At 40.9% G+C, this 25,963-nt stretch overlaps 1 protein-coding gene across 4 annotated transcripts in view; it reads left to right on the top strand.

The window, feature by feature from the left end:
- The window catches only part of ARMC2 (armadillo repeat containing 2), a 131,954-nt gene that overhangs the window by 20,949 nt on the left and 85,042 nt on the right, over window positions 1–25,963 (top strand). For all 4 annotated transcript variants that reach the window (XR_013555705.2, XM_078447193.2, XM_078447192.2 and 1 more), the window contains 3 exons: window positions 3,361–3,568; window positions 17,338–17,414; window positions 22,355–22,453. Coding sequence is in view for 3 of the 4 variants with exons in the window: in XM_078447193.2 (XP_078303319.2) it covers window positions 3,361–3,568; window positions 17,338–17,414; window positions 22,355–22,453 (384 nt within the window). In the remaining variant the exon portion in view is untranslated. The remainder of the gene's footprint in view (window positions 1–3,360; window positions 3,569–17,337; window positions 17,415–22,354; window positions 22,454–25,963) is intronic.

A 25,963-nucleotide genomic window follows, 5' to 3' on the forward strand; every position in this document is an offset into this window, starting at 1 on the left:
TCAACCCAGCATTTTACAAATGTACTTGACTGTGGAATCTATCTTTTGAAAAATGCAGTTTGGGAAATGCTGACCTAGCACAGAAGTTGGCAGACTTTTTCTGTAAAGGGCCAGAGAGTAAATATTTTAGACCTCATGGGCCATATAGTCTCTGCTCAACCTATTCAACTCTGCTGTTATAGTGGGAAAGCCACATAGACTAATTTATGGCCACTGAAACTTGAATTTCCTGTAATTTTCACATGACACAAGATAGTGTTCTCTTTTTGATTTCTTCCCAACCATTTAAAAATGTAAAAACCATTCTGAGTTTGTAGGCAGTACGAAAACAGGAGGCAGACTAGATTTGGTGGTTAGTTTGCTGACTCCTGGCCTAGGGGATAAAATCTCTGCTCCTCATCATGCACAGCTCCATAGTGATCTAGCCTAACATTCCAGGCCCTTCTTTTGACTCTCCTTTTCCTACCCTCCACAGCCTGTGCACCAGCGGTTTGGAACTCCTTGCAGTTTCCCATCCTGGTCCTGCTGATTCAAGCCTCTTGCAGGAGCTGCTCTATAATTGCTGGACCCAGAGCAAAATGAGAATGTGGGGCTCTTTATTAAATTATTGGGAATTTCAAGATGGCAACAGCCAAGCATAGGGCCCTTCTTTGTGTGGGGCCCTGCTTGACTATACAGCATGTATGCACATAAAGCTAACTCTGACTCCAGACTTTTGTTCCTTTTTCACAGAACTCCTTTTTGCCTCCTGTTAATCCTTGAAGAATACTTCTCAGGCTCTGCCTCCTCTATGAATCTTTCCCTGACCAATTCCACACCCCTCAGGACTCTCCTGTTCTCTATACCACCCTTACTGGCTCAGACCATGCTGTACTGCATTTCTCTCTTTACATGTCCGCCTCTCTATCTCCCCTACTGGACTGAGCAGCTTCAGTAGGAAGAGGGGTTTTCTTTATTTCTTTCAGTAGGAAAAGAGCCTGAGAACCTAAAACAGGGTCTAATATATAGTAGGTGCCAAAGCAATATCTGTGAAATGGAACCGTTCCTGTATAGTAATACTATTTGTTGTAGACTTCTTTTTTTTAATGTTTATTTTTGAGAGAGAGAGAGAGAGACAGAGTGCGAGCAGGGGAGGGGCAGAGAGAGAGGGAGACACAGAATCTGAAGCAGGCTCCAGGCTCTGAGCTGTCAGCACAGAGCCAGACGTGGGGCTCAAACTCATGAGCCTTCGAGCCATGAGGTCATGACCTGAGCTGAAGTAGGCCACTTAACTGACTGAATCACCCCTGTTGTAGACTTTGAAGTTGAGCCATGATCCATTACAAAATTAGTAAAATGTGCTACAGATATTTACCAGGGACACACAGGGCATTGTTACGAATGCTCAGTTTAATGGTGGACATCCATCAGGAGGAAGACTGAGCCCCAGGGCAGCTCTTTGCTGTAGTAATAAGTGACAGCTCACTCCAATAGATTGTGAAGTTAGAGGGGGCCGCAGCAACGCCCCCTATGAGTATGGGTGTGTTTCCCCTCTAGAAGAGAAGCTCCCTGACCACTGGGACTTCTTGGTTAGACCGCCAGCACCTGGAGCAGCACCTGGCATGTAGCAGTGAGTGCCTAGTAAATATCCATGGAGTAAATGAAGGAAAGAAACAAATGTTAAAATACAGGAATAGGCTAAAGATGCTCTGTGACCTAAAACAAAACATGTGCTTTGTTATTCAGTAGGAAAGATATTTAAGGCAGAGTGGTGCTACTGAGCGTGCCCTGGACCAGAAGTCGGGATTCTTGGGTTCCCTTAATGATGATGAAATAACTTCTGGGTTTTGAGTAAATCACTTTACTAGGCCAAATTGTTTAATTCTCACCACATCCCTAAGAGGCGGGGACTACTGAGAAAGGTGAGAGAAAGGTTGAGTGACCTGCCTGCGTAGGTCAGCCAGTCCTTGACCCCAAGTCTGATGGAAAGGGCAAAGCCTACGCTCTTCCTACTGTATGGTCCCGGCTCTCCCCAGACTTGCTCTGTGAACTGAGACTGGCCACTTAACATTTGGGTTTTCCGTTTTCTCATCTGAAAATTGAAATTTGGGCTAGCTGATCTCTAAAGTTTCTTTCAGTTTTGAAATGCATTGTTTTGAAAGCAGGGGGCTTGGTCAGAGTGGACCAAGTGGTTTTGTTGGTTTTTATTGGTTTGCTCGTTCAAGTGCAGAAAAAGACACTTTGGGTGTTTGCAAAACAGTGTTTTTCTATAAAACCTGATCCCTCCCTGCCCTTTTGAAAAAAATATTCTCTCAGAGATTCAAACGTGGTGGCAGCATCACAGATGAACTATGCCTAATGGCCATTTGTTGATAAAGAAACACTGTTGTATCACAAGTTTAAGAATCTGCAGTCATAGACACAATAGATGTTTCAGTTTAGAGACTGGACTTTTTGCAACTCTTATTATCTTACTCCTCTTTAGAAAGCCTTATAAGCCAAAGCTGTCTTCCTACCACCTAGCAGTGGTGTGTAAGGCCTCCACGATCTGGCTGCCGCCCCTCTGATCACCTCTCTTCTTCTTCTCCCTCACATACTCCACTCCTATTGTGCCTTAAGCATGCCAGGCACACTCCTGCCTTAAGACCTCCATACCTGCTAATCCCTCTGCAAGGAAGATTGTCCCTCATCAACTGATAGCCAGATGCCTTGCCTCCATTAAGGGTTTGCCTACCATACCCACCCTGTTCAAAACTGCTACCTGCCCCCATCCCCAATCCTCTTTAGTTTTCTCCATTTTTCTACTTATGCTTTGTTTTTTTTTTTTTCCGTAGCAGTTATTCTATAATATACCTTATTTATCATGGTATATTATTTATTATCTCTTCATACCTATTAGGATATAAGCCCTAAGAAGTCAGGGATCTTTGTTTTGTCATTGCTACATCTTGAATGTGTAGGCCAGTGCCTGATATCATGGAGGCACTCAAGATTTTTTGAATGAAAAATTATTAACATGATCAAATTCAGGAAAAGGAGTCATCACTCTGGGATGCAGATGTATTTAAATGTGGATGGAGTTATTCATAAACCTAATTTGAGTGTTTGTCCTCTGGTAGACTCAGAGAGTCAAGAGAAGATCCCACTCGTTTCTGATGAATTGGTGCCACCAAGCCTGAAATAGTGGTGAGGTATTGTAGATGTCCAGGTAGGCTTTGGCCGTACAATTCCAGACTTATATGTTATAAGTTATAACTTATATGTTATAAGTAACATATAACTCTTACATTGTGCCAATTCTCAGACTGAAAAAAAAAACATTGAAATAGTGATTCTTAAAGTAAGAAATACTTTGACTAAACATTTCCTTGATTGTTACAGCAAAGAAGACAGTGGAATCCAAAGAAACCGTTGTGAAGGGGGACCCTATGGTGAAAATAAATGGGATTTATTTAACAGAATCAAACGCCATGGGCCACTTAAAGAGTCACCCACTTCAGCTAACTTACGATGGAGGCTTCAGTGAAATTCAGGAGCAAGAAATGTTTAAAGGGACAACATCCTTGCCATCTCATCTCAGAAGTGGAGGGTCAGTATTCTTTTGATTTGATTTTCTGGTCTGGATAACTGTCAATACCAGTTTGTTTCCTTATCTTATGGAGATGATTGATTTGCATTTTCCCTTTTACATAAACAAATTTTTAAGTTAATGATGCATGAATAGGAAAGACTTTTTTTCTTCATGGCTAGATGGAGTTGATTTTACATCATTCCCTATTTAATTCTTGGGAAAACGTTTATTCATACCTGCCAAATGCTGCGTTGATAGGACTGTCAGTAGTCTTTGCTTTAGACTGTTCCAGCCAGCCCTTGAGTAATGAGTGATTGTTCTGTTTGTGCGTTATTTGGGATTCTTGCCTGGCCTGGAATCTCTTGTTCCCTCCCTTTGGACTAGTTCACTGTTGTTAATTCCATTGAAGAGTGGACACTTATTTTATTCTCCAGTAGATACTTGGATTTAAACATTCATTTTGTCAATGGGTAAACAGTTAAAACAGAAGAATCCTATAGATTTCTGTTATCCATGGTATCTGTCTACTAATACCTCATAAAATGAATTATTGGGAATTACTTTATTTCATACCACGTTCCTAGGCAGGGCTTTCTAGGGCTTCCCCTAAAAAATTGAGGAACAATTTTCTTATCATATTAAAGATTTGTGGAGAAATGTTCACTGTATAGACCATGTGAATTCTCACCCTGGTGTTTTCCTAAAGAAGCCTTGAATAACTAGGGATGGGGGTCAGGGGTGGAGTTGGGAGAGAAGCCTCTGTTCTCCAGTCCCAGCCAATAATGATGCCAAGATAGGCAGAAGGTCCTGGACTGGACAGGGTCATTCAGTTAGAGATATTTTTCTTTGACTTTCCATTGGGTCATTATGGACAATTGCCTGGTTCAAATTTGCTTAACAAGATTAAATTCCATGGGCCATTTTAAGACCGAGTGCTTGTTGCCCTCACTTTAGATTTTGGGTCTGACTTTGGCTTGTACACACGCAGCGTGCTTAAAATTTTCCCGGAACTGGCTGCTTGGCAGCTGGTTAGTTTAGCTAAACTGACCTTGTCTGCTGACACAGCCTGAAGAGTGTCGCGCATGTGGAATTTATATTAGGCAACCCAGCGGTCCTTGTAATGTTGCTTTGCGTTCAGAACATTTTTTAAATTAAAGGAAAAATGAAATGTCTCCTTAAGTGGAAGAGAATGACTTCCAATTGGGACTTTGGGAGCTGAGCACAAAACATCAAACTGGCCATTGCAACCAATCTTTTCCAGTCGGTGAGTAAGAATAGGCTGCAGACCTCAGAGCTTGCACATGAAAGACTGCGGGAGAGCTCGTGTTGCTCCAGCACTGAAGCGAAAAGGAAACATTTCTCTTGCTGCACCCATCCTTATAGTAATTAAAGTTGACGAGGAAAAACCAGACAAGAGCTGTTTTATTTTATTGTACTTTATTTTATTTTGCAAACCTTCAGATGTTGCAGAATCATCTGGCAAGCCAGAGTTCATTATGTCTTCCATCAGGGACAGCAAAGGCATTTTCAGTTACATATTTGATCCCACAAACAGCAAAGGAGAAATCAGTTAGGGACTGGAATCACCTCTTCCTGACTGCCCAGAATTATGAGGTGTTGGCAGCGGCACTAATTGTTTTTTTTCTGTTTTGTTAGGATGGCTTTTGCGTCGTGTAATGATTGTGTCTGAGTTGGGTTTGCAGTGCACCCTGGCAAGTTTAACTTCCAGTAACATTTCTGTTTTATGAATCTGTACCTCCTTTCATCATCGATGGGTTTTTGGTGGAGTGGCGCCAAAAAGACAGTTTATACAGTAGGATTAAAACAAACCGGAAAATGGAAACTATTAGCAATTCCTTCATTAATTGCATTTGTGAATCAATCTGGGACACTTGATAATTGTTTCTTGTAAACATTTAAGTGAATAATTCCAAGAAATGATCTTTGCTATGCAGTGGAGTATTCCCAGTTTTGATGCTAAAGCCTTACTCAATTAACATTTTTCCATCTTTAAACCATAATGTGGAAAATGAAGGCTCTTGTCAGTGAGCTGGGCTGGCAGGAGAAGGAAGGGAAGGGAATGCAAAGTAGAAAAGGAGGAGGCATGAGATGACTCCGGCTTGAGGAGACCAGCAGGTCTCTTCAAGGGGACAGAGGAAGTGAGCACCTGCTGCCTGTGCACGGTCCTTACACCGTGAATGGGGGAGCGGCCCTTCCCGCTGAGTGCTTCTCAGCTGGGGAGTAAAGGGGTCAGTTTGTTCCAGTGAACGAGAATTCACTTAGAATATGGACAACTCAGACCTGGGATGGACTGGAGTTTCACTTTATGCCAGTCGTGATGGAAAAAGGATTTGCTAAGCAAGGCATCATCATAAACAAGATCTTGGGGGACTATTTAACTTTCCAAAAGAGAACATACTCTCAAGCACTTATCAACCTGTCATCTTCAAACAGTGGTGCAATTACGCCAGTCTCTGTGTGTCCATTTAAGGATCCATTTAAGGTTTGGCAGGCCTGCCCCGTAGCAACACTACACTGTCTCTTACTTTGAGTTGGCATGTGGATTGAAAATAATAAAGCTTCCATTAAAATACATATGTATATATATCTCTGTCCATCTGTCCAACCATCCATCTATCCATCCATCCAGTGGTTCAGTCTGATGAACCCTTTCATATATCTGCTTAAAAACCTTTTAAGGCTTTCTGTGTAAATATTCAAACTATTGCGGTTTGGAAATGCAGTCTTCAGGAGGAAAGCCCAAGAGCAGTCAAGAACTCTTTGCTAGGAGCTGTGATCCTTGGATTTAGGTTCACTTCTCTCTCAGCCATTTGATTTATCTGCATGCTGGGCTCAGTTTTCTAATCTGTAAAATGGAAACAACTGTGCTCCTTCATTCCCATCTCCTCCCAGTTTTCACTGTAGATGGTAGAATGATCGATAAGGCTTAAAAGCCTTATTTGTAAGTTGTCAAGTAACAATAGTGTTTTGGGAGTCAAAAATAAGAAAAGAGGAGGGCATCGGAGTGGCTCATTTGGTTAAGCGGCCAACTCTTGATTTCGGCTCAAGTCACGATCTCATGGTTTGGGGATCGAGCCCTGTGTGGGGCGGTGCATTAACAGTGCACAGCCTGCTTGGGATTATCTCTCTCCCTCTCTGTCTGCCCCTCCCCAGCTTGCATGCTCTCTCTCCCTTTCTCTCAAAATAAATAAATAGACATTTAAAAAAATAAGAAATGAGGGCTTCTGGTTAAAGATGGTAAAGCAAAGGCATTCTGCAGAAACTGAACGAAAGCAGCAGAGAATGAAAAACACAGAAATAAATGCCATCAATGAAATAGAGAAATAGTTCCAACCCCAAACTACAAAACATGGAGCAAACTTTACACTGCGTATGGGCTTGGTTATTTTTGTCTACCTAGCATACTTCTTTTTGGAGGGCGAGCCGCCTTGTGTCGTATAATAAGTCCTGCTCAGTCAGTGTTTAGAGAGGGACTCTATGTTCCCTAGATACCTTCCCAGGGGTGATTATGAGGCCCTGGACTGGCTATCAGAGTTCTCCAGCCCACCAGTCACAGCAGTTGGTCTCAGGGTGCGCACATGATCCCAAACAGGCCAGCTGAATTCCTCTCTGGGCCTTTTGCCAAAGCCTTTGAGGAAAGTGCTCTTTCAAGTTCGTAAGTGGTAAAGATCATGTGGTCTTAGAGCCAACAGTGGCCATTTCATTGCCTCGTGGAGGATAACTCTGAGAGGGGAAGTGATGTGTAAACAGAGCCAAGGAAATGGAGCTACTGACCAAGTTTAAGGATGATATATTTATATACCCCTAGATCTAGCTGTGCCTGAGACCACCATATCCACATTGTAGATAGGTCTGTTTTGTGAACCAATATGTTCTTTCTTCTTTCTTTCTTTCTTTCTTTCTTTCTTTCTTTCTTTCTTTCTTTCTTTCTTTCCTTCCTTCCTTCCTTCTTCCTTTCCCTTCTTCCTTCCTTCTTTCTCTCTTTCTCTCTCTCTCTCTCTCTTCTTTCCTTTCTCTTCTTTCCTTTATTTATTTTAACAGGGAGGGCTTACGGTACTTTAGGTTTTTGTCACTTGGAATGTTGCAACCAGAAGAGTCTAGTTAACCTGCCAGAGTCTATGGAATGTAGATGAAAACAAGGGGTAATTTGAGAGCAGACATTGACCTCCTCAGACATAGAGCAAGAAACAGATTTCCCCAAGAGTGAGTCTCTTAGTTCAGAAAGGTACATATCCAATAGTCTTTAATTAAAGAAATGAAACCTAAGGATGTGGGCCAGCCACAGAAGAAGGGAGGATGCCCCTGTTAAGACCCCATTCAAGATCCAGATGATGAAAAGACAGGGGAACAGTGCTGAGGGTGATGGTCTCCTCCAGCTGGTGCGCGTCTGTATACATGGGGAAGAGGGTTTGCTAGATTAGAACTCAAGCAGCCTATCATGTAACAGGGCTTTTCTGTGAGTCACAGAAACTTGCTACACCCAGACCAAGGGAGCACATGCTTCAGGTTAAGAAAAAAACCAGAAAATGGATTGTTCGAGAAAGCTAACTAAAGTTGAAGTCACGGAACATCCTAACTCTCTGCCTTGGTGGATCCTGTTCATTCTTCAACAAATAAATTGTTCTGTTTAAAGATAAATAATATGAGGACAAGCATTAACAGAGGACTCAAGCATAGATATGTAAAAAACATAACAAAAGACAGATGAAGAAAATGGATCACAAAAGGAACTGCCCTCTAAAAACAAGAGTTAGAACAGTTTTCCATAGTGTCAAAATTTTTTTTTTAAAAAGGAAAAAGGAGCTCTTCTTTGGGTTATAAGAATTCAAATTAGAGATTCTAAGCCAACCTAAAGAGATGAAAAATATGTTTTCAGTTCTCAAGAAATGAAAGAAAAATGTGTAAACATGGAGAATAAAGTCATATTAGAAATAAAGTGAGAATGAAAACAGTTGAAAATGTAATGAGACATGGTGTACAGGTTAGAAGAAACCACACAAAAAGAAATGAATGAAAAGGTATGAAATGAGTGGAGCAATTGAAATTGATACGGGAGGCATGGCATTGGTATTCCTGAAGGAGAGGGTCCTCTTCCACGCCCCCTCCTAGTACTATCTTACTTTCAGCTAAGTGCCAGCCACTCTTCCAAGTGATTTACATACATTAACTCCTTTGGTACTCACAAGAACCAATTGAGAACGGAAGAGACAACTTTCTGAAATAAAAATTTGAATCTGAACTTCAATGGACACATCCTGCCCCAACAAAGTTTGAGGCGGAATACTCCACACTGAGATACTTCCGACAGTGTTTGGCACTAGAATACCCGGGACATAGTACACACTCAATTAGTAATTGTTGATTGGGTGGATAAATGGAAGAAGGTATCCTATGACCATTCAGGCTGCACAAGTGAGTCACATAGAAGGAGGAAGAGGCAGGCTGCCTCTGGCTTTATTAGAGCACCTCTGAGTGTCAGAAGACAGTGAAGTAGTGTCAATGAAGTTCTAAGTATAAGAAGGATAACCCAAGACTGTATCGCCAGCCAAGTTGTTTTTCAGTACAAAGACCACAGACAGACATTTCCAGATGTGAATGAACATGGGGACTATAGTACACATGCACTTTCTAGAAAAGTCTTGACATCAAAATGACAAGTCAAAATTCTGAAATGAAGAAGCTATGGTAAAGGCATTCATGGTGAGTATTGACTTTATTTTCATAGTGAGTTAAAAGTCTGAAAATGATGGCTATGGAACAGAAACGATGATGTAATAGTAATGTAAATAACCGAAACCAGTACTTGGGAAGAAGTGTGAGTACTAATTATTTCACTTCATGAGAGGAAGTAGATTTGTCAGTAGCTACAGTCTGGAAGTGAAATATAAATTTTAAAAAGAATACTTCAGCATCCTAATGTTTTTCATTATTTTTTTTTCTTAACTTCAGAGAGATCTTTTAGAAACTAATATCTCTTGGGAAGACCCATTCATCTGAAGTTCTACAATTCCTTCAGTTTCATCTCAATTTCTGTTTCTCTGTTAAATTCAAGTAAAATTTATACTTAATACTTTAAAATTACAATGACATGTATGGTATGATCCCATTTATATGTGCCCTTTACTGCCCTCCCTCCAAGTCCCTCTTCTTTCTTTTCTCTTTTCATCTGAATATATGCAAAATATGTCTGCAATGATGTTTACCACATATTAATACTTATGGGTGGTTGGGTCCTGGATGGTTTTTTGAAAAATCTTCTTTGTACTTTCTTATATTGCCTGGCCTTAAAAAATTAATAAATGAATCATTTTTGTTTTCAAAAATAATGAAGTCATTATTATTTTAAGAAGTTAAGGGTAATGTGCCTGAAAAACTGTTTCCATTTGGAAAAAACAAGCACTGGCCAGGAGGATTTTGTAGAGTCCCACCTTACTCCACCGTTTCCATTTGATAAGCATTTCTTGGTAAGCAAAGCTGAGGGGTCGGGGTTGGGGGGGCGGTGGTGGGAGACAGAGAAATGGACCCTGCCCATGAAGCGCTTGCACGGCAGCAGGCTGGCTGCTCAGGTGTGGGCTCTGGAAGAGCAACGTCAGCATCACCTGGGAGATAGTTACAAATGCAGAATCTCGGGCCCCATCCCAGACCTGTTGGATTGGAATCTGCGTTTTTAGAAGATATCCAGATGAAGTGAATGCACACGAAAGTTTTGGAAGCACTGTTCAGTGATGAACTCCGATGCTGGGGGAACGGAAGCAGAGCTGGAAGCTGTGCCCTGGGAGTTTAGATGTGAGAGCACTTCATTCTGACCTGAAGATCAGGGGAGCGACCTGGGGTGCGTGGTTTTGGGATGCCTCTTGTGGCTCACTTTCCGTCGAGGTCGGACATTGTGCTTTTTGCTAACAGAACGGCAGAAGCTGAGGATGTTTGACTTGGTGGCAGCAGGTTCAAAGAAAGGCAGGTGGCCCGGTGCGGCAGGAGCATGGGTCTGGAGGCTGTAGACTGCAGGGAGCCACTGACAGGTTTTCAGCAGAAGACAAGACGGACTCTGGCAGCAGAGTGAAGGGCAGGGAGAGGGGAGAGCCTGGGACAAAGGAGCCCACTGAGAAGCAGTGGTTGCAGCAGTTCTGGCAGAAGATGGCCGTGTGTCAGTACCCCGCTAGGACGTGAGGGAGGAAACAGAGAACGGAAGGTGCAGGTGCCCAGAACCAGCATGGGCAGTGACTCGCTCTGGAAGAGGGCAGCCACAGCTCCTCTCCTGGACGAGGAAGCCCCCATAGCTACCACCGTGGGAAGTCACAGGCTTTTCGCCTGAGGTGTCTTGAAGCCGTGGACTTGCACTCTAAGCTAGGGGAATTTGAGTCTTACAGGTCTCCCTTTATATGTTAGGGCACGTTTATCCCTTGCTGCTTTCAGAATTTTCTCTTTATCCTTGTATTTTGCCAGTTTCACTATGATATGTCGTGCAGAAGATTGATTCAAGTTACGTCTGAAGGGAGTTCTCTGTGCCTCTTGGATTTCAATGCCTTTTTCCTTCCCCAGTTCAGGGAAGTTCTCAGCTATTATTTCTTCAAGTACCCCTTCAGCACCTTTCCCTCTCTCTTCCTCCTCTGGAATACCAATTATGCATAGATTATTTCTCTTTAGTGCATCACTTAGTTCTCTAATTTTCCCCTCATACTCCTGGATTTTTTTATCTCTCTTTTTCTCAGCTTCCTCTTTTTCCATAGTTTTATCTTCTAGTTCACCTATTCTCTCTTCTGCCTCTTCAATCCGAGCCATGGTCGTTTCCATTTTATTTTGCAGCTCGTTTATAGCATTTTTTAGCTCCTCCTGACTATTCCTTAGTCCCTTGATCTCTGTAGCAATAGATTCTCTGCTGTCCTCTACACTGTTCAAGCCCAGTGATTAATTTTATGACTATTATTCTAAATTCACTTTCTGTTATATTGTTTAAATCCTTTTTGATCAGTTTGTTAGCTGTTGTTATTTCCTGGAGATTCTTTTGAGGGGAATTCTTCCGTTTGGTCATTTTGGATAGTCCCTGGAATGGTGCAGACCTGCAGGGCACTTCCCCTGTGCTGTCTTGAATAACTGGAGTTGGTGGGCATAAGCTAGGGGAATTTGAGCTTCACTAAGTTAAGCTAACATGGTTAGCTACGAAGCCATGTCTAATCAAGTTTGTGCAAGTACCACTCGAAGAATAACCTCTTAGTGATTACCGAACAGGGTATTGAGATTATCTGTAGAATTTCTAAATATGTGCTTTTTAAATCTTGGGCCACAAACCTTGGAAGACTTAAAATTTTGATCGTATGAGCATTTCTTTAAAATCATGTTTTTCAATTTCGTTATGTTTGTATGTAGCTGTTTAAGTAGAATTCTATTTTTAACATTAGTTGTTAAGACAGAATGCTAATATGTCTGGAAACTATATGTCTGAGGCTTCAGGCTATGAAAACATGATTAAAGCCCCCCCCCCACCGCAACTCCTTGGTGATGGCCTTCTCAAATTGCAGTCAAAGAATCTAAAGAGATTACAAAGCAGGGGTAAGCAAACTGAGCCCCGTGAGCCAAATCCAGCCTATTACCTGTTTCTGTAAGTAAGGTTTTATTGGAACACAGCCACACCCATTCATTCACCTATTGTCTGTGGCTGCTTGCCCACTTCAGCAGCCAAGTTGGGTAGCTGTAGAGACTGTGTGGCTGCAAAGCCTAAAATATTTACTTCCTGACTTGAATCTATACAACTTGAGTCTAATTCTAAAAATGAAGTGTCTTTTTCTTAGGGTAAGGAAAGTTTAGCTCAAAATTTGCTAAATTTTCTTTTTATCGTATGCTTATGATAATTAGCCATTTAAAATTTAAATAGGCTTTAAAATTTTAAACGTACCTTTAAAATTTTCTTTCCCATTTTCTTACATGTGATTTTTTTCCAAATGGAAATAAATTTATTGCTTTTTTCCCCCTCGCTTCCAAATCCTTCTTAATGTCTTTATAGTTCTGCTTTAAAGCAGGAGTCAACAAACTACAGCCCAGGAGCCAAATCTGGCCAGCCACCTGTTTTGTTTTGTTCTGTTATACAGCCCTTGAGCTAAGAATGGTTTATACATCTTTAAGTCATTACACTTAAATGGTTACAAAAGTACTTACATAATAGCTTCTATTTTGCCATTTGGCCTGCAAAGTGTAAAATATATACTGTCTGGCTCTTTAAGAAAACGTTTGCTGAACTCTGACTTAATCAAAATAATTGAAAAACCTGTCTAAATAATAGAGAAATCTGAGTTTTAGAATTTTTTTAAAGAAATAGACTCTATTTCTTCAGTGCATATGTGGTCCAAAAGTAGGTGTTGCTATTGTGACTGATTGGTGGATGAGCAGTCAGCCTGTGTGTGGCATTGCCTTGACGACAGAACTTGGTTCTGGTGTTCAGAGTGAAATGTAGGACTCCAGTCAGTGACTGGGAAGAGAACACCTTACTTTTGCTCTGATCGGTAGTAGATCAGAGGCCTGGGAATGCCATACAGCCATTTCACCTTCTTCACTACTCCAGCCTGATTACAAAACGAAGGAAGGGCAGAACCGATAGAACTGCAGAAAGATGGAGCCAAAGCCCTGATCACACCACACCTAAAACCCACCCTAGTGTTCAACTTTTAGATTATATGAGCCAGTATATTCCATTTTTGGGGTAAGTCTGTTAGAATTAGGTTTTTGTTGTTGTTATTGTTATTTGTAGATGAAGACACCATAACTAATTAAATGGTGTTATTCTGCCTCCTAGAAGAATTTCACAAAAGAGCTTTAAAGAATGATTTTTGGAATTGTTTTATTATTGGACATCAAAAATCATTGCACGAAAATTAATTATGGTCTTTGACAACATGGGACAGGAAGCTGGGAAGAAGAACAATTATACTGGATGACTGAATCAAAATACAGAAACATCTGATAGACAGGAACCCTTTGCCAAATATAACTGTGAAATTTAATGAATCCACCATGGATGGAGAAAATCTGCATTTGCTGCATATGTGAGAAAAAAACAAGAATTGACCAACACTGTGATGTGACCACCAAAACCACTAATGTAGCTCTAGGCTGCATTATTTAGAATCTCTCTTCTTTGTTCCTCAGGCCATACCTTTATCTCAGTGCCGGGTTCCAGACTCTTAATGGATCCCGACAAACTGCCACTCACTCAGAGTAACTGAATAGGCTGGCAAAGAGATTTGAAACCACATCCCATGAGGATGCATTGAGGGACTGGAGAAATTCGTCGCTGACATCAGTGATGGCAGCTGTAATAACAGTAAACATTTACTGGGTACTTACTAGGTACCTGGAATTCTGCTAGCAATCCCACATTGGATCATTTAATTCTCTCGACAACCTTATATAGAGGGTTACTATTATTTACCACCCCCTCATATATAGATGAGGAAACCAAAGCTTTCCTGGTTTGGAAAACGGACCTGGAGTCACACAGCTAATTAGTATGCTAATTGAACCATGGGATTTAAACCATAGGAGATGATGTTAAGTGGTCACACCACATTTTTAAATATGTGAAGGATTGTCAAGAGGAAGAAGGATAAAGATGTGTTTCATATGGCTCCATTTAGTACATAGAACCAGGAAGTTACAGGAGAACAGATAACAGATTTCCACTAACTATAAGGCCACCCATTCTTCTCTTCTCTGGCAGGGAGAGGATTTTCTTTTCTTGATGCCCCTCTCCCCACCTCACTCCTATTGTGGGACTTCTGTACTGCTCCCCAGAACCCTGTAAAGCATACCCTGGTCAGACTAGACAGTTCTTCCTCAGTTTTCGTCTTCTTTGACCTGAGTTAGTCATGCCTATCTTCTCAGCATGCTTGAGATGCATGAGAACATATTTTATTTCTCTTCTTCCTTTGCACTCCTTTTCCCCTTGCAATCCTTTATATGAGTATTTGACAAGGCCTTGTCCTGAGATTCTGGTCTCCAAGCCACAAACCTGATGACTCTAGTCCCTATATACCACTCTGAGCTTTAACAGAACTCTTTTCCTGATTTCCACATCTTCTTTGCCGATACTCCATTTTTCACCTGAAATCAATATGGCAAACCTCACGTGTGCTTTACTCCTCAAACTGTTCTACCCCCTAACGTTCCCATTTCTGTTGATGGCAACCCTGCTATCCTGCTTCTCTAAGGGCACTTTCTGTCCTTTCTTCTACCTGAAATCAACCACCAATCCTATCAGCTTTTCATTTATAGAATCTCTTCAATTTGTTGTTTTCTCCAGTCCCACTGGCGCCCCCGAAGAATTAGTTCTTGTTACCTTGTCTCCAAGTCTCCTAAATGTTCTTGGCACAACCCCAGATCCCATTACTTCCTTGCGATAGAACCTAAGACAGCTCCTTACTGCCCAACAGACCAGCCCATTGCCTCTACCCAGAGTTTCAGGCAGCTGTTCCCTGTATGTCCCAGCAGAAACCTCCTATTCCTTCCTTGCTGGCCCTGTGCAATTATCCCTTACTCTGAGTACCAGGCTGCTCATGCTTCTCTCCTGAGAGTAGTGTTATCACTTGCTGGTTCAACTTTTATTCTTTAAGACCCCCTTTGTGGCCCACATCTCCCTCTCACTAATCGCTTCCTTGTCAGCATCCCTCCAGTTCTTATAAACTGCTGACTTTCACAGTCTAGTACTTGATTAGAGACTCCATTGGAATTTTCCATTAAAAAAAAAGGTGCTTAATTCCTTCAAGTAGATTTTAGACTTCTTCAGGGCAACTCTTCATATATTCTTTATCACAATAACATCCAGCATTGGATTATTCAGACAGGTGCTTGTTGACCCAGAACAAAAGAAAATACTAACATTGACTGTTAAGTTCTTCAAACGTACCAGTCACTGTACTAAGGAGAGGAATTGCCCTCATATTAAGATTAGAAAACCAAGGCTAAAAGCTTAAGTAAGTGGCCCAAATCCACATAGCTGATAAGTGTTGGACCCAGGACCCAGGGAGTTTGGATTCAGAGCCTGCAAACTCAATCACTGTATACTGATGATCATGGAGGGTATTAGTAGATCCCAATCCATGCTCTTTTTGAGAATTAGTCAGACCCAGCACTGTTGAACTTTGGTATATCATAAGAAAAAGGACCCTTCTTTTTTTTCCCCCCACCCAGAAGTGGGGATACATAAATGTGGTATTTAGGGAGGCAACCTCATCACTGGCCATGACTCAGAGGGAGTGGACCAGTGACTTTGGAAAGCTATTAGTTGAAAACTATCCTGCTTGATTTCAGTAGTTGCTTAGGACAATAGTGAAAAGAAGGACTTGCCTCTATTGTTCTCAGACTTTCTTGTATTTCTAGGAGTGATGAGTGTGAGAACTTCCTTGGCCTCACACCCTGTGACACTCTTGGTATTTTACCTTTTCATAGGGTAGATTTACTTTATTTTTGTCTTCTTTGAGATCTGTTCCATTTGAATCTCAACTCTTAGAGTGTTGACAAAGAAGATCCATCTCAACCCCACACTCTTTCTTTGATTCGCCAGGGAGATCTTGCTACCAGATCTATGTTTTTACACTGAATAAAAATAAAGCAATTGTCTCAGAGTATGAAATAATTAGACATTTTGAGGAAGATTAGCTTGATCTTTAGTCTACTAAATGATAAAAAGAAGTGTCAAATGTTTTTTAAAAAAGGACATTTTATGGAAAAAAGTGATATTTGGAGAAGCTAATCTTTAGGGCAGCAGTAAAAGCCAAGGGCCAGGACATAGCTTTGAACATTTCCTAGGAATCTTATTGCACAGGCACACATTTGGATGCTTGTGAGTGACCCTGGCCACAAGTATATCCATTCTTTGTGATTTTTTGATAAAAAAAAATGTTGTAAAACTTGCTTTCAGTGTTTTTTACCTTGGAATTTTGTACAGATGTTTAAAATAAGTGCTTTTAAGTATCACTGTAGCTAAAGAAAAGTTGTATCCTTCCCAGATGGTCTCTACATTAACTATAACCTTAAAAAGGCGGGGTGAGGGGGGGGGGTGGGGTGGAGTCGGGGGCAATATAATCCTGCTAATGGCTAGCCACTAGTCTTTTATTTGGAACACAAAATATTATCATCTGGGGGCTTCCTGAATTTACCTTCAATTTTTTCACATTTAGACTGTTTCTAAAAATAAAGCATTTTGAGGAACACTAATGAATTTTTAAAATGGAAACAGGATACTCTGTGATGAAGTAGAAGGAACTGTGAATTGGAAATTATGAGACCTGGGCTCCACACCTGACCCTGCTTTTTGACCTTGGGCACATCTGACCAATTTGGGAATAATTCTTGTGTGCAGGGAGAGAGAAGAAGGGCCTCTTATAGCTCCTGAATGCTGGTCTTTTGTGATTCCTGCATACCAGAGTTCTTTCTTATTGTAACAGTGACCTCTTGTGGTGTATATCCTTATCAGTTTTTTGATTTGCAAAGTAAACTTAGGATGTATGTATGTATGTATGTATTTATTTATTTATTTACTTTTTGGTGTTTCTAGTAACTATATTTAATATTTTAAGCAAATCCGACTTGTTTTTTGATTAATAAATCTTAGTTGGAAATCAATGTTATGATTAAAGGGATATAGAGTATCAAACCACATCTTATAAACAATTCTCTGTGGTTTCTTGACAAGCTACATATAACCAGCTCTACACTTATAGAAAGAGAAATACTTTGGTTTTTGTACTGAATGGTGTGCGTATTCCTCTTCCTCCTAGGGAGCAGGGGAAGAGGTGTTCGAGAGCCTCATCATATTCCAGCAGCTCAGACGTGAGCCAACTGGAAGCCAGAGCAGGTGAGGTGCTTGTGTTCTTAAAGGTCTCCAGTGCTCCTTCCTCATCAGCATCTCCATTTGTAGGAAAGACATTTACACTGAACATGTCTGCTGTCGGCTCTCTGTTTGAAAACTCTAGTAACTTTGTCCAACTTGGTCTCACATCCACATTTGTTTTTATAAATTTTTTATTATTTTTACAAGTCTTAAAATTCTTACCATTACCCAGTTCTAGTGCCCCAAACATTTATAGATTACAGTATTAGTGATTGTACAAGAAATTATTTTGTAAAAGCACTTGGAAAATTGTAAAACCTGACACTGACATAGTTCTTAAGTTCAAAACCTGAGTTCAAAATCATTGCTCACTTAAAGGAAACTGTATTGACTGTGTGAATTCAGCCTTTTGGGGCTTTAATCTGTTTGAGAAAAAAATATATGACAATATAAATCACAGGCTAGAAATGATGCAAAATGTATTCATGCAATGAAATATAGCAGTTAGAAACATGAATTAGACTACACTTATAATATTGACTGAAATGAGTGCACATAATATTACATGAAAACATTAAGTTGCAGAAACAATGACATTATGCTGTTTATGGATGCAGATCCAGGTGGTGACATGTAAAGTCAAACATGATAAAAATAACCACCTGATTTAAAATGGCAGTGACCCGGGATGCTGGGTGGCTCAGTCAATTAAGCGTCTGACTTCAGCTCAGGTCATGATCTCATGGTTCGTGAGTTTAAGCCCCTGCGTCAGGCTCTGTGCTGACAGCTCAGAGCCTAGAGCTTGCTTCAGATTCTGTGTCTCCTTCTCTCTCTGCCCCTCCCCGACTCACACTCTTTCTCTTTCTGTCTCAAAAATAAATAAACACTAAAAACAAAGAAATTTAGAATGGCAGTGACCGTTGGAGGGAGAGGAAGGAGGGGGAATGGACAGGGGGAGGCACCTATATCTGTAATGTTTATTTCTTTGAAATAAGGGAGAGGCTAAAAATACAATTCATATTTGACCAAACTATTTGTGGGTACACAGGTGTTTGTTATATTCTTCGCACTATTTTTGTGCACATGAAATTTTATGAAACCAAACTATCGAGCTCGAAAAGTATTTTATTACTTTCACAACTAACTTCTTATCAATAAAATGACTTTTGTGGCCAATGGGAATTTCTGTAACACTCAGGAAAATCTTAGACTGATTTCCACATCAGAATTGTTGCTAAGGATTTTACACTTACTTGCTAAAAACATCAGCCAATAAACATTGTGTCAAGTTTTTGTATCCAGAACTCAAAGCTGTGGTTAAAACCTATAACCACTGAGACAGCAAAATCGTCAAAAACATGCTGAAATTTCTGCTTGACTTACCCAATTTCCTGTTGAATCATAATTTTTATATTTAGCAAACTGTGAACCTAGAGGAAAGTGCTTTCTAAAATATTAGGTTGTTGCCCAAGACTGAGGCAAAGTTTATTTATTTAGTTTTTGTAAATCTTAAAGAGTAATCACAGGATTCCATGCTTCAGTTGCTAGAATGGAGACTGGTTAAGTATATAAAATGGGATTTTTGCGGAAAGCAGAGTTGGGGGAGGGGCACAAGGTGGGGAAGACGTGGAAAGGCTGGGGCTGGGCACCACCACTCACACTGATTCTTGGGAGAGAGCTGAACCCTTAGCCACAGTGTCTGGTTCACTTCTCTGAGAGGAGACACGTCGGAAGGGCCTGCAAGAACCTTTCCTTTCCCAAGGTTAAACAAACTGTTCGGTGATTTCTGGCTCCCCCCTGTAATTCAGTTCTTCCCAGGGTGAGCATGTTATTGATTTTGTTTGTCCTGAGAAACAGATTAATAATCACGGTTTCTCGCAGAGCTGTTTTATTTAACAGCGTATTGCATAGGAGGTAAAAATGCTGATTTGGACTTATTGGACTTGGAGTCTGTATTTCTAGTAAACTTAAGTATGTCATAAATATTTGGTGATTAAATTATTTGTCTGAGTTATTATCTTCTGGCTTTTCACTTGCCTTGATATATGTTGACTTTATTCACATTCTTTGGACTTTGTGTCAGATACTTGGGACTATGAGCAGCCATGTATTCTGCTTGAATATTCAGGTTTACTTTTAGACTCTGTACCTGTAATTTATCAAGGTTAGGGTAGGCTCATAAAAGTAATGACCCAAAAGATTGAGATGGTGGTCTAGCATCCATTACCTACGGTTCTGAAATCCCAAAGCTGCAGCTTGGGAATGCTCTGAAAGCTGAAGTATTTTTCAGACTCATTTAGTGGCCGTGCCTGACCTGAACTGATGGTAGGCTAAGATTAGTCTTTCTTTTATTGGTGTGAATATGCACATATCTTGCTGCAGGGTGCTGCCGGAAGACCCTACTGGGGGTGGTGTGTAATATGCAGTGCGTGTACCATTTTGCCTTACTAAGGTTCAAAACTTTTTGAATCCCAAACCACGTCTGCTCCAAAGGCTTTGGATAAGGGATTGTGAACCCGTACTAACGTGGACCGATTTTGTCCTAAAGACATTGCACCTTTGTGTATTATGGTGAATTTTTCTTTATGGGTTAGACAGATTATGTGAAGCTGTGCTATGAAAACTGTTGACAGCACACCTACACTATTTAATTATAGCTTTGTTGACAACCCCTTTCTGTCTACTTTTTCTGCTCAAATGCTCTTCACACCCAGTGTACATCATCCCCTCTTCGTATCAGGAAGCTTTGATAAGAGGCAAGCCTGGACTCACTGCAACTGGAATGGCTATTGCCAGGGTGGAGCAGATTAGAGGGGGCCTCCGTGCACTGGGAGGCATGGGTAAATTGCATAGTCTTCCTGCTTCTCCTGGGTGACATCGTCACCGTGCACCTGGGAAGTTTAGACTGTATTGTATATTTCTTTTCTTCTTAAGAGTAATATAAATACAGGAGCACAAAAGAAATTAATAACCCCTAATCCTAACTTGGAAATGACCCTTGTTACCTCATTTTACAGAGCAAAGTGATGCGACTTGCCCACAGTCTACCAGCTAGTAGGTGGGAGAGCTAAGATTCAAACCCAGACAGTCAATCTAGAACCTGTGCTCTTAACAGGCCTCCCTGGTCAGCTGGTTGTTTTGTTTTGTTTTGTTTTGTTTTGTTGCCCAGTTAAAACAATCTAAAAATAAATAGGCCATACACCTTTTCATTGCTCTCTCTCTCTCTCCTTCCTCTCTATGAAACCCTCGTTGTACTTATCATTTCTTTTCTTTTTTTGTGTGTTTATTTATTTTTGAGAGAGACAGAGCACAAGCAGGCAAGGGGCCTGGGAAGGAGGGAAGGAGACGCAGAATCTGAAGCAGGCTTCAGGCTCTAAGCTGTCAACACAGAGCCCGGTGCGGGGCTTGAACTCATGAACTGAGAGATCATGACCTGAGCTGAAGTTTGACACTTAACCAGATGAACCACCCCATCTCTATCATTTCTAAGTCTTCATGTGATATATGTAGGATCTAGGCACTCACTGTGGACACTTGACTGGTCGGTACCGGGTCCACTCTGAGCGGGCACAGACTCTAAACCAGTATAGACTGGGCACCATGTGAAGGCCTTATGGGGCAGACTTCAGAGAAGGGAGGCTAAGCACTCCTCCTGAGGGTTCGCACAGCAGTGCCTCCTCCAACTACACTGTCTTGCTTTAGATAGTGAGATATAGCCTGTGTGGAATGTAATCATGATTTGCAGTTTCTAATATGATTCACATTTCCCTCCTACCTTTCAGTTTACTGTTTTTGCTGTAGGGGTAGAATAGCATAGAGAGAGGTCAAGTGCAAGAGCTATGGAGCTATATGACCGTGGGCAGGTAACTTAATACCCCTGAGGCCCACTTTCTTCATCTGGAAATGGAGACAATTTGGACACCTCCTCATAATGTTGTTACAAAAATTAAATAGAGGCATGCTGCATCTTAAAGTACCCAATCAATGGTAGCTATTACTCTTCTACAGCCTTCATTCATGGGCAGCATCTGTTTTTGATAATTCGCTGGTATCATGCAGCTGGATGAACTTCAGACAGCAGTGGCCTGTTGCTTTTTAATTAGGAAAATGAAATTCACATTTGTTGTTGCTAGACATTAGGCACTGGGCTCTGAGCTTTACCTATATCATGTCTTTTAATTCTCATAACCCCGAAGGCAAAGGTTTTCGTCTTCTGTTTCACCAATGAGGCTCAGAAAGGGTGAAAAACCAGACCCCGGTCACCCAGTACATCTGTGATGAAGCTGTGATCTGAACTGACATCTGTCAATGCCCCAAGCACAGGCTTTTCCCACCACGCTGCACAAAATCTCAACGGCCCCACAATGATGTGGACATTTTATTTTCTATAGGAAAGAAAGTTTCTGCAGGCCTTCTTCCTTTGAGAAAAATTTTCATCAAACATTTTCAAAATCCTTATTCTTTACATATCTATAGTTTTCTATTTATTCCATATTACGGAGAGTACAGAGTGGTACATTTAAAATAAAAAATAACTCAAAACTATCTGCCTTCCTGGGCACCTGGCTGGCTCAGTCAGTGTAGCATGTAGCTCTTGATCTCAGTGTCATGAGTTCATGCCCCGTGTTGGGTGTGGAGCTTACTTAAAAACAAACAAACAAACAAAACAAAAACCACCTGTTTGCCTTACAATAATTCCAACACTGACAAAGCTTAAGACATTACACAATGTCCCAACCAGAGTTTAAAGTTCTAATTTCTTTACATGATCTTATCTTGAGTTTGATTTGAGGTGATTTTATTAAGAGACACATAGTTCTAATTAGAATTAGTTGGGCTTAGGGGGCGAGGTATAATTTAATTACAGAGTTGGTTAATTTTAGTGATGAATAGCAGACCTGGGATGGTGCTCTAGGTACAACTCCTTTTTCACAGCTTTCTCCTGATCTGGGTTTCTTTTGCAGTCTCAAAAGCCAACTTGCAAGAAAAGGATACAGAAATAGAAGTAGACGAAGTCTTTTGGAATACAAGGATCGTACCGATTTTGCATGAATTAGAAAAGGGTAAAAAAAAAAGTTTGTTTTAAATTGAGAATATCTGTAGTTATTTATATGTTCCCCATTGCACTGTTATTTTTAGTATGCTTTGACTACCATTTCTGTGAACATGTTCAAAAACAAATGGAGTTATCTCTTTATTCACCTAATAATGTATATATGAAGTACATGCAAACCTAATTTTTAGTGACTAAAAATTACACTTTAAATGCTGGAAGAGAGCTTACTTCTAAAATCCCGCATGGAATATAAATGAATTCATCACCTTCTATCCACCCAAGGAAATGCTGGTTTGAACTCTCCAGGGTGACAGTTAATACATGAAAGTGAAAGATTAAAACAGATTTCAGGCCTCTGAAACTTTACTAAGTCTCATAGACTGGCATCTGTGGCAGGTGTGCCGATGGTTTTCTAGATCCAAAGGTGTATTTCCTACTCTTGTAAGGCTCCCACACCTGTTGGAAATGCCACTCAGAGCTGGAAGCAACCTGGAGTGTGCCCAGCCCTCATACTCTGAAGTGTCCCAGCAGTAAAGGCCGGTGATCAGTGGGTCTCTGCAAAAGGTGACCTGTGGAAAGGTTGTCAGGAGAATGACCCCTGCCGTCTCTCCTTTGCGGCTCCTTAGGGATTCCATTTCTGTAGTGAAAATGGGCTCCCTCTGGAGCTGTAGTCACGACTCCGGGCTAAGCTCAGCAACTGGCACACACACACAGTAGGCCCTCACCAGGCATTGTGGAATGAGTGCTCCATGGAGGAGCAAACCGCAGGATAGCCTTGGGAAGAGGACCTCAGAGAAGCAGGGTAAGTAAGTCCTCCCCAGCAAGCAACGAAGTCATGTAAAAGACCTACTTCCCAAAAGGTTCGAATGGCCTCACGGCTCCTTGGCTCCCTATTGTACTTGGCTGTGTTTGTGGTTCATGCGGGAGCCCTGGGCAGGGTTTCTGGCTCCGGTGTTGCTACCAACTAAGCCTGTGGCTGTGGGGGAACCACCTAATCTCTGCACGGCAGTGTTCTCATGCCAGGTGATGGTGGCTTAGACTGGACCATCATCTCTGTCCACTGCAGCTCAAAACCTCTGAGTGATGACTTTCCTCCCTCTGCAGCTACTAATTTTCACCCTCAGATTAGCGAGCCAGCCTAAGTTTGGGCCCTTTATTTTAGGAGATGTGTGCAAAAACTAGTGACAAGAGCAATCGGTCTGGGCAAAGGTTAAAAAAGGAGAACATGCTAGGGAGAGCACAGTAGGAAGAGTGGCCTGTGGCATGAAGGCCTGTCTCAGAGGAAGTCTTCAGTCTGAAAGATTTTACGAGAGTTCTGAGAACACCAACAGAGAAAATTGAACTGGAGTTTGGGATTTGAAATGTGGGTGAATCGGCCTTCTCGGAGGATTGTTGGCCCTGAAGTATGGCATCTCTCCCTCTCCCATATGCAACTTTAAGAATAGTACATGGGGGAAGGACTGGGTTACTTGAGCTTTTGAGCGTCTTTCTTTCTTCCTTCTCCTTCCTTCCATCCTTCCTTCCTTCCTTCCTTCCTTCCTTCCTTCCTCTCTCTCCTCCTTGCCCTCTCCCCCTCCCTCCCTCCTCCTCTCTCTCTTTCTTCTTCCCTCCCCTTTCCTCCTCTCCCCTCCTCTTCCCTTCCTTCCCTTCCTTTAATTCTTATTTTCCTTTTTATTTTTCCATAATTTCAGAGTTATAGAAAAGTTTCAAGAATAGTACAAAGAAATCCTATATGCCCTTACCTCAGATTTCCCAAATATAAATGTTTTACCACATTTACTTCATTATTTTCTTTCTCTCTTATCCCCCCCCCCCTTTTACTCTCTTTTTCTTGGTATCTCCCCCCACCACACACACATAAGCATTGTTTTTTTCCTTTTTTGAACCATTTGAGAACAAATTGCCAACACGATGTCCCATATCCCTAGGACTCTGGCACACATTTTAAGAAACAAGGACATTCTGTTTCATATCTGCAAATTATCCTACAATGCTATACAAACCATATTCAGATTTTTCCAGTTACCCTAATAATTTCCTTTATAGAAAAAGAAAATCCCGGATCATAAGTTCAAGTTATTTGTCATATCTCTTTCATGATCTTGACATGTTTGCCAATTATGTTATAGACTGCCCCACAAGCTAGTTTTCTCTGGTATTTTCTCACAGTTAGACCCAGACAAGGCATTTGGGGAAGGTGTGTGGCATGAGTACTGCTGTGTCCTTCTCAGTGCATCATAGCAGAAGGCACATGATGCTGATCCAGTCCATTACTGGGGATATGAACTTTGATCACTTGGGGAAGGTGGCATCTAGGTTTTTCCACTGTGAAGTTACTGTTTTCTCCTTTGCAATTAATAAGTATCTCATGGGGGAGAAGTTACTTTGAGGCTACATTGCTTTCTGTTACTTATCAAACTTTCACCCACTAGCTTCAGCCCTTTGAGAATCTTGAAAGCTCTTAAGTTCAAGTTGTCTTTTGAGGCTATATGGCATTTATTACAAACCAACTGGTGTAAAGTTAATTTGATCAACAGTTTAAAATTTGACCCGTGAGCCTTTCCTTTTTAACTTATTTTAAGCTAAAACAGCTATTCCTAGTTGAATGCACGATGCTGAAGAGTTTGCAGAGGGAAGTATTAGACAAATGCCTTGAGGTCTACCCACTACCAGAGAGTGGTCCACGGCCTGGGCTTGGGGTTTGTGAAGAAACTGCCAGTAACAGAAGAATCAAACAACAAAACAAAAGCGTTCTTACAATGGAGCTCAGGTTTTCCCCTTTATTTAAAGTTAGTCTAAGTCATTTCCCAAAAATTCATTTATTTAAGTGCATAACTGAAAGGCATTGAAGGTTACTGAGCTATTGAGGTTTAAAATTTTTTCTTAGATGTTATTGTTGAAAAGAGCTAAAAATGGCCTGAGTCATTTCCTTCTTCAGGCACACACTTCCTCTATGTGGGCTTTTAAGAGCACATTATGGTATTTATTTAAGATTGGTTTCCTAATTTTAAATTCTGTGATGGAATCTACCAGATAATATTTTTCAACTGAATATCTTAGACCTTGGATTCTTATATTTCCCCTCATATTCCATTTTGTGTGGTAATTTTCTTCCTTTATGCCTATTGGTATGGATACCACTTTCAAAAATTGTTGCCCTCGGACTTCTAACTATAAAACAAGATGTTCTAGGTTTCTCCTATTTTCCAACTAATGCCTTTTTTTTTTTTTTTTTTTACTCTCCCCTCTCTTGTAATAACCACCTGTAAATAATGGTGGGTGAGGTGACATTTTGAGATTTTGTTCCATTTGAGCCCTCTTTTCTCAGATAATGAGCATTGTTCTCAGAGAAAAACATTGATCATTGTTTTCATCAACAGATATATTAGAAAGCCAGTATATATGAAACTATGTTATAGATTGTCAGTACAGTATTCTCATTGTACCATGCTCTGTTGATGCAAAGATATGTACAGTATTCTCATTGTACCATGCTCTGTTTGATACAAAGATACAA

Source organism: Panthera onca, chromosome B2 (assembly GCF_046562875.1).
Source record: "Panthera onca isolate mPanOnc1 chromosome B2, mPanOnc1 haplotype 2, whole genome shotgun sequence".
Classification (NCBI taxonomy): Eukaryota; Metazoa; Chordata; class Mammalia; order Carnivora; family Felidae; genus Panthera; species Panthera onca.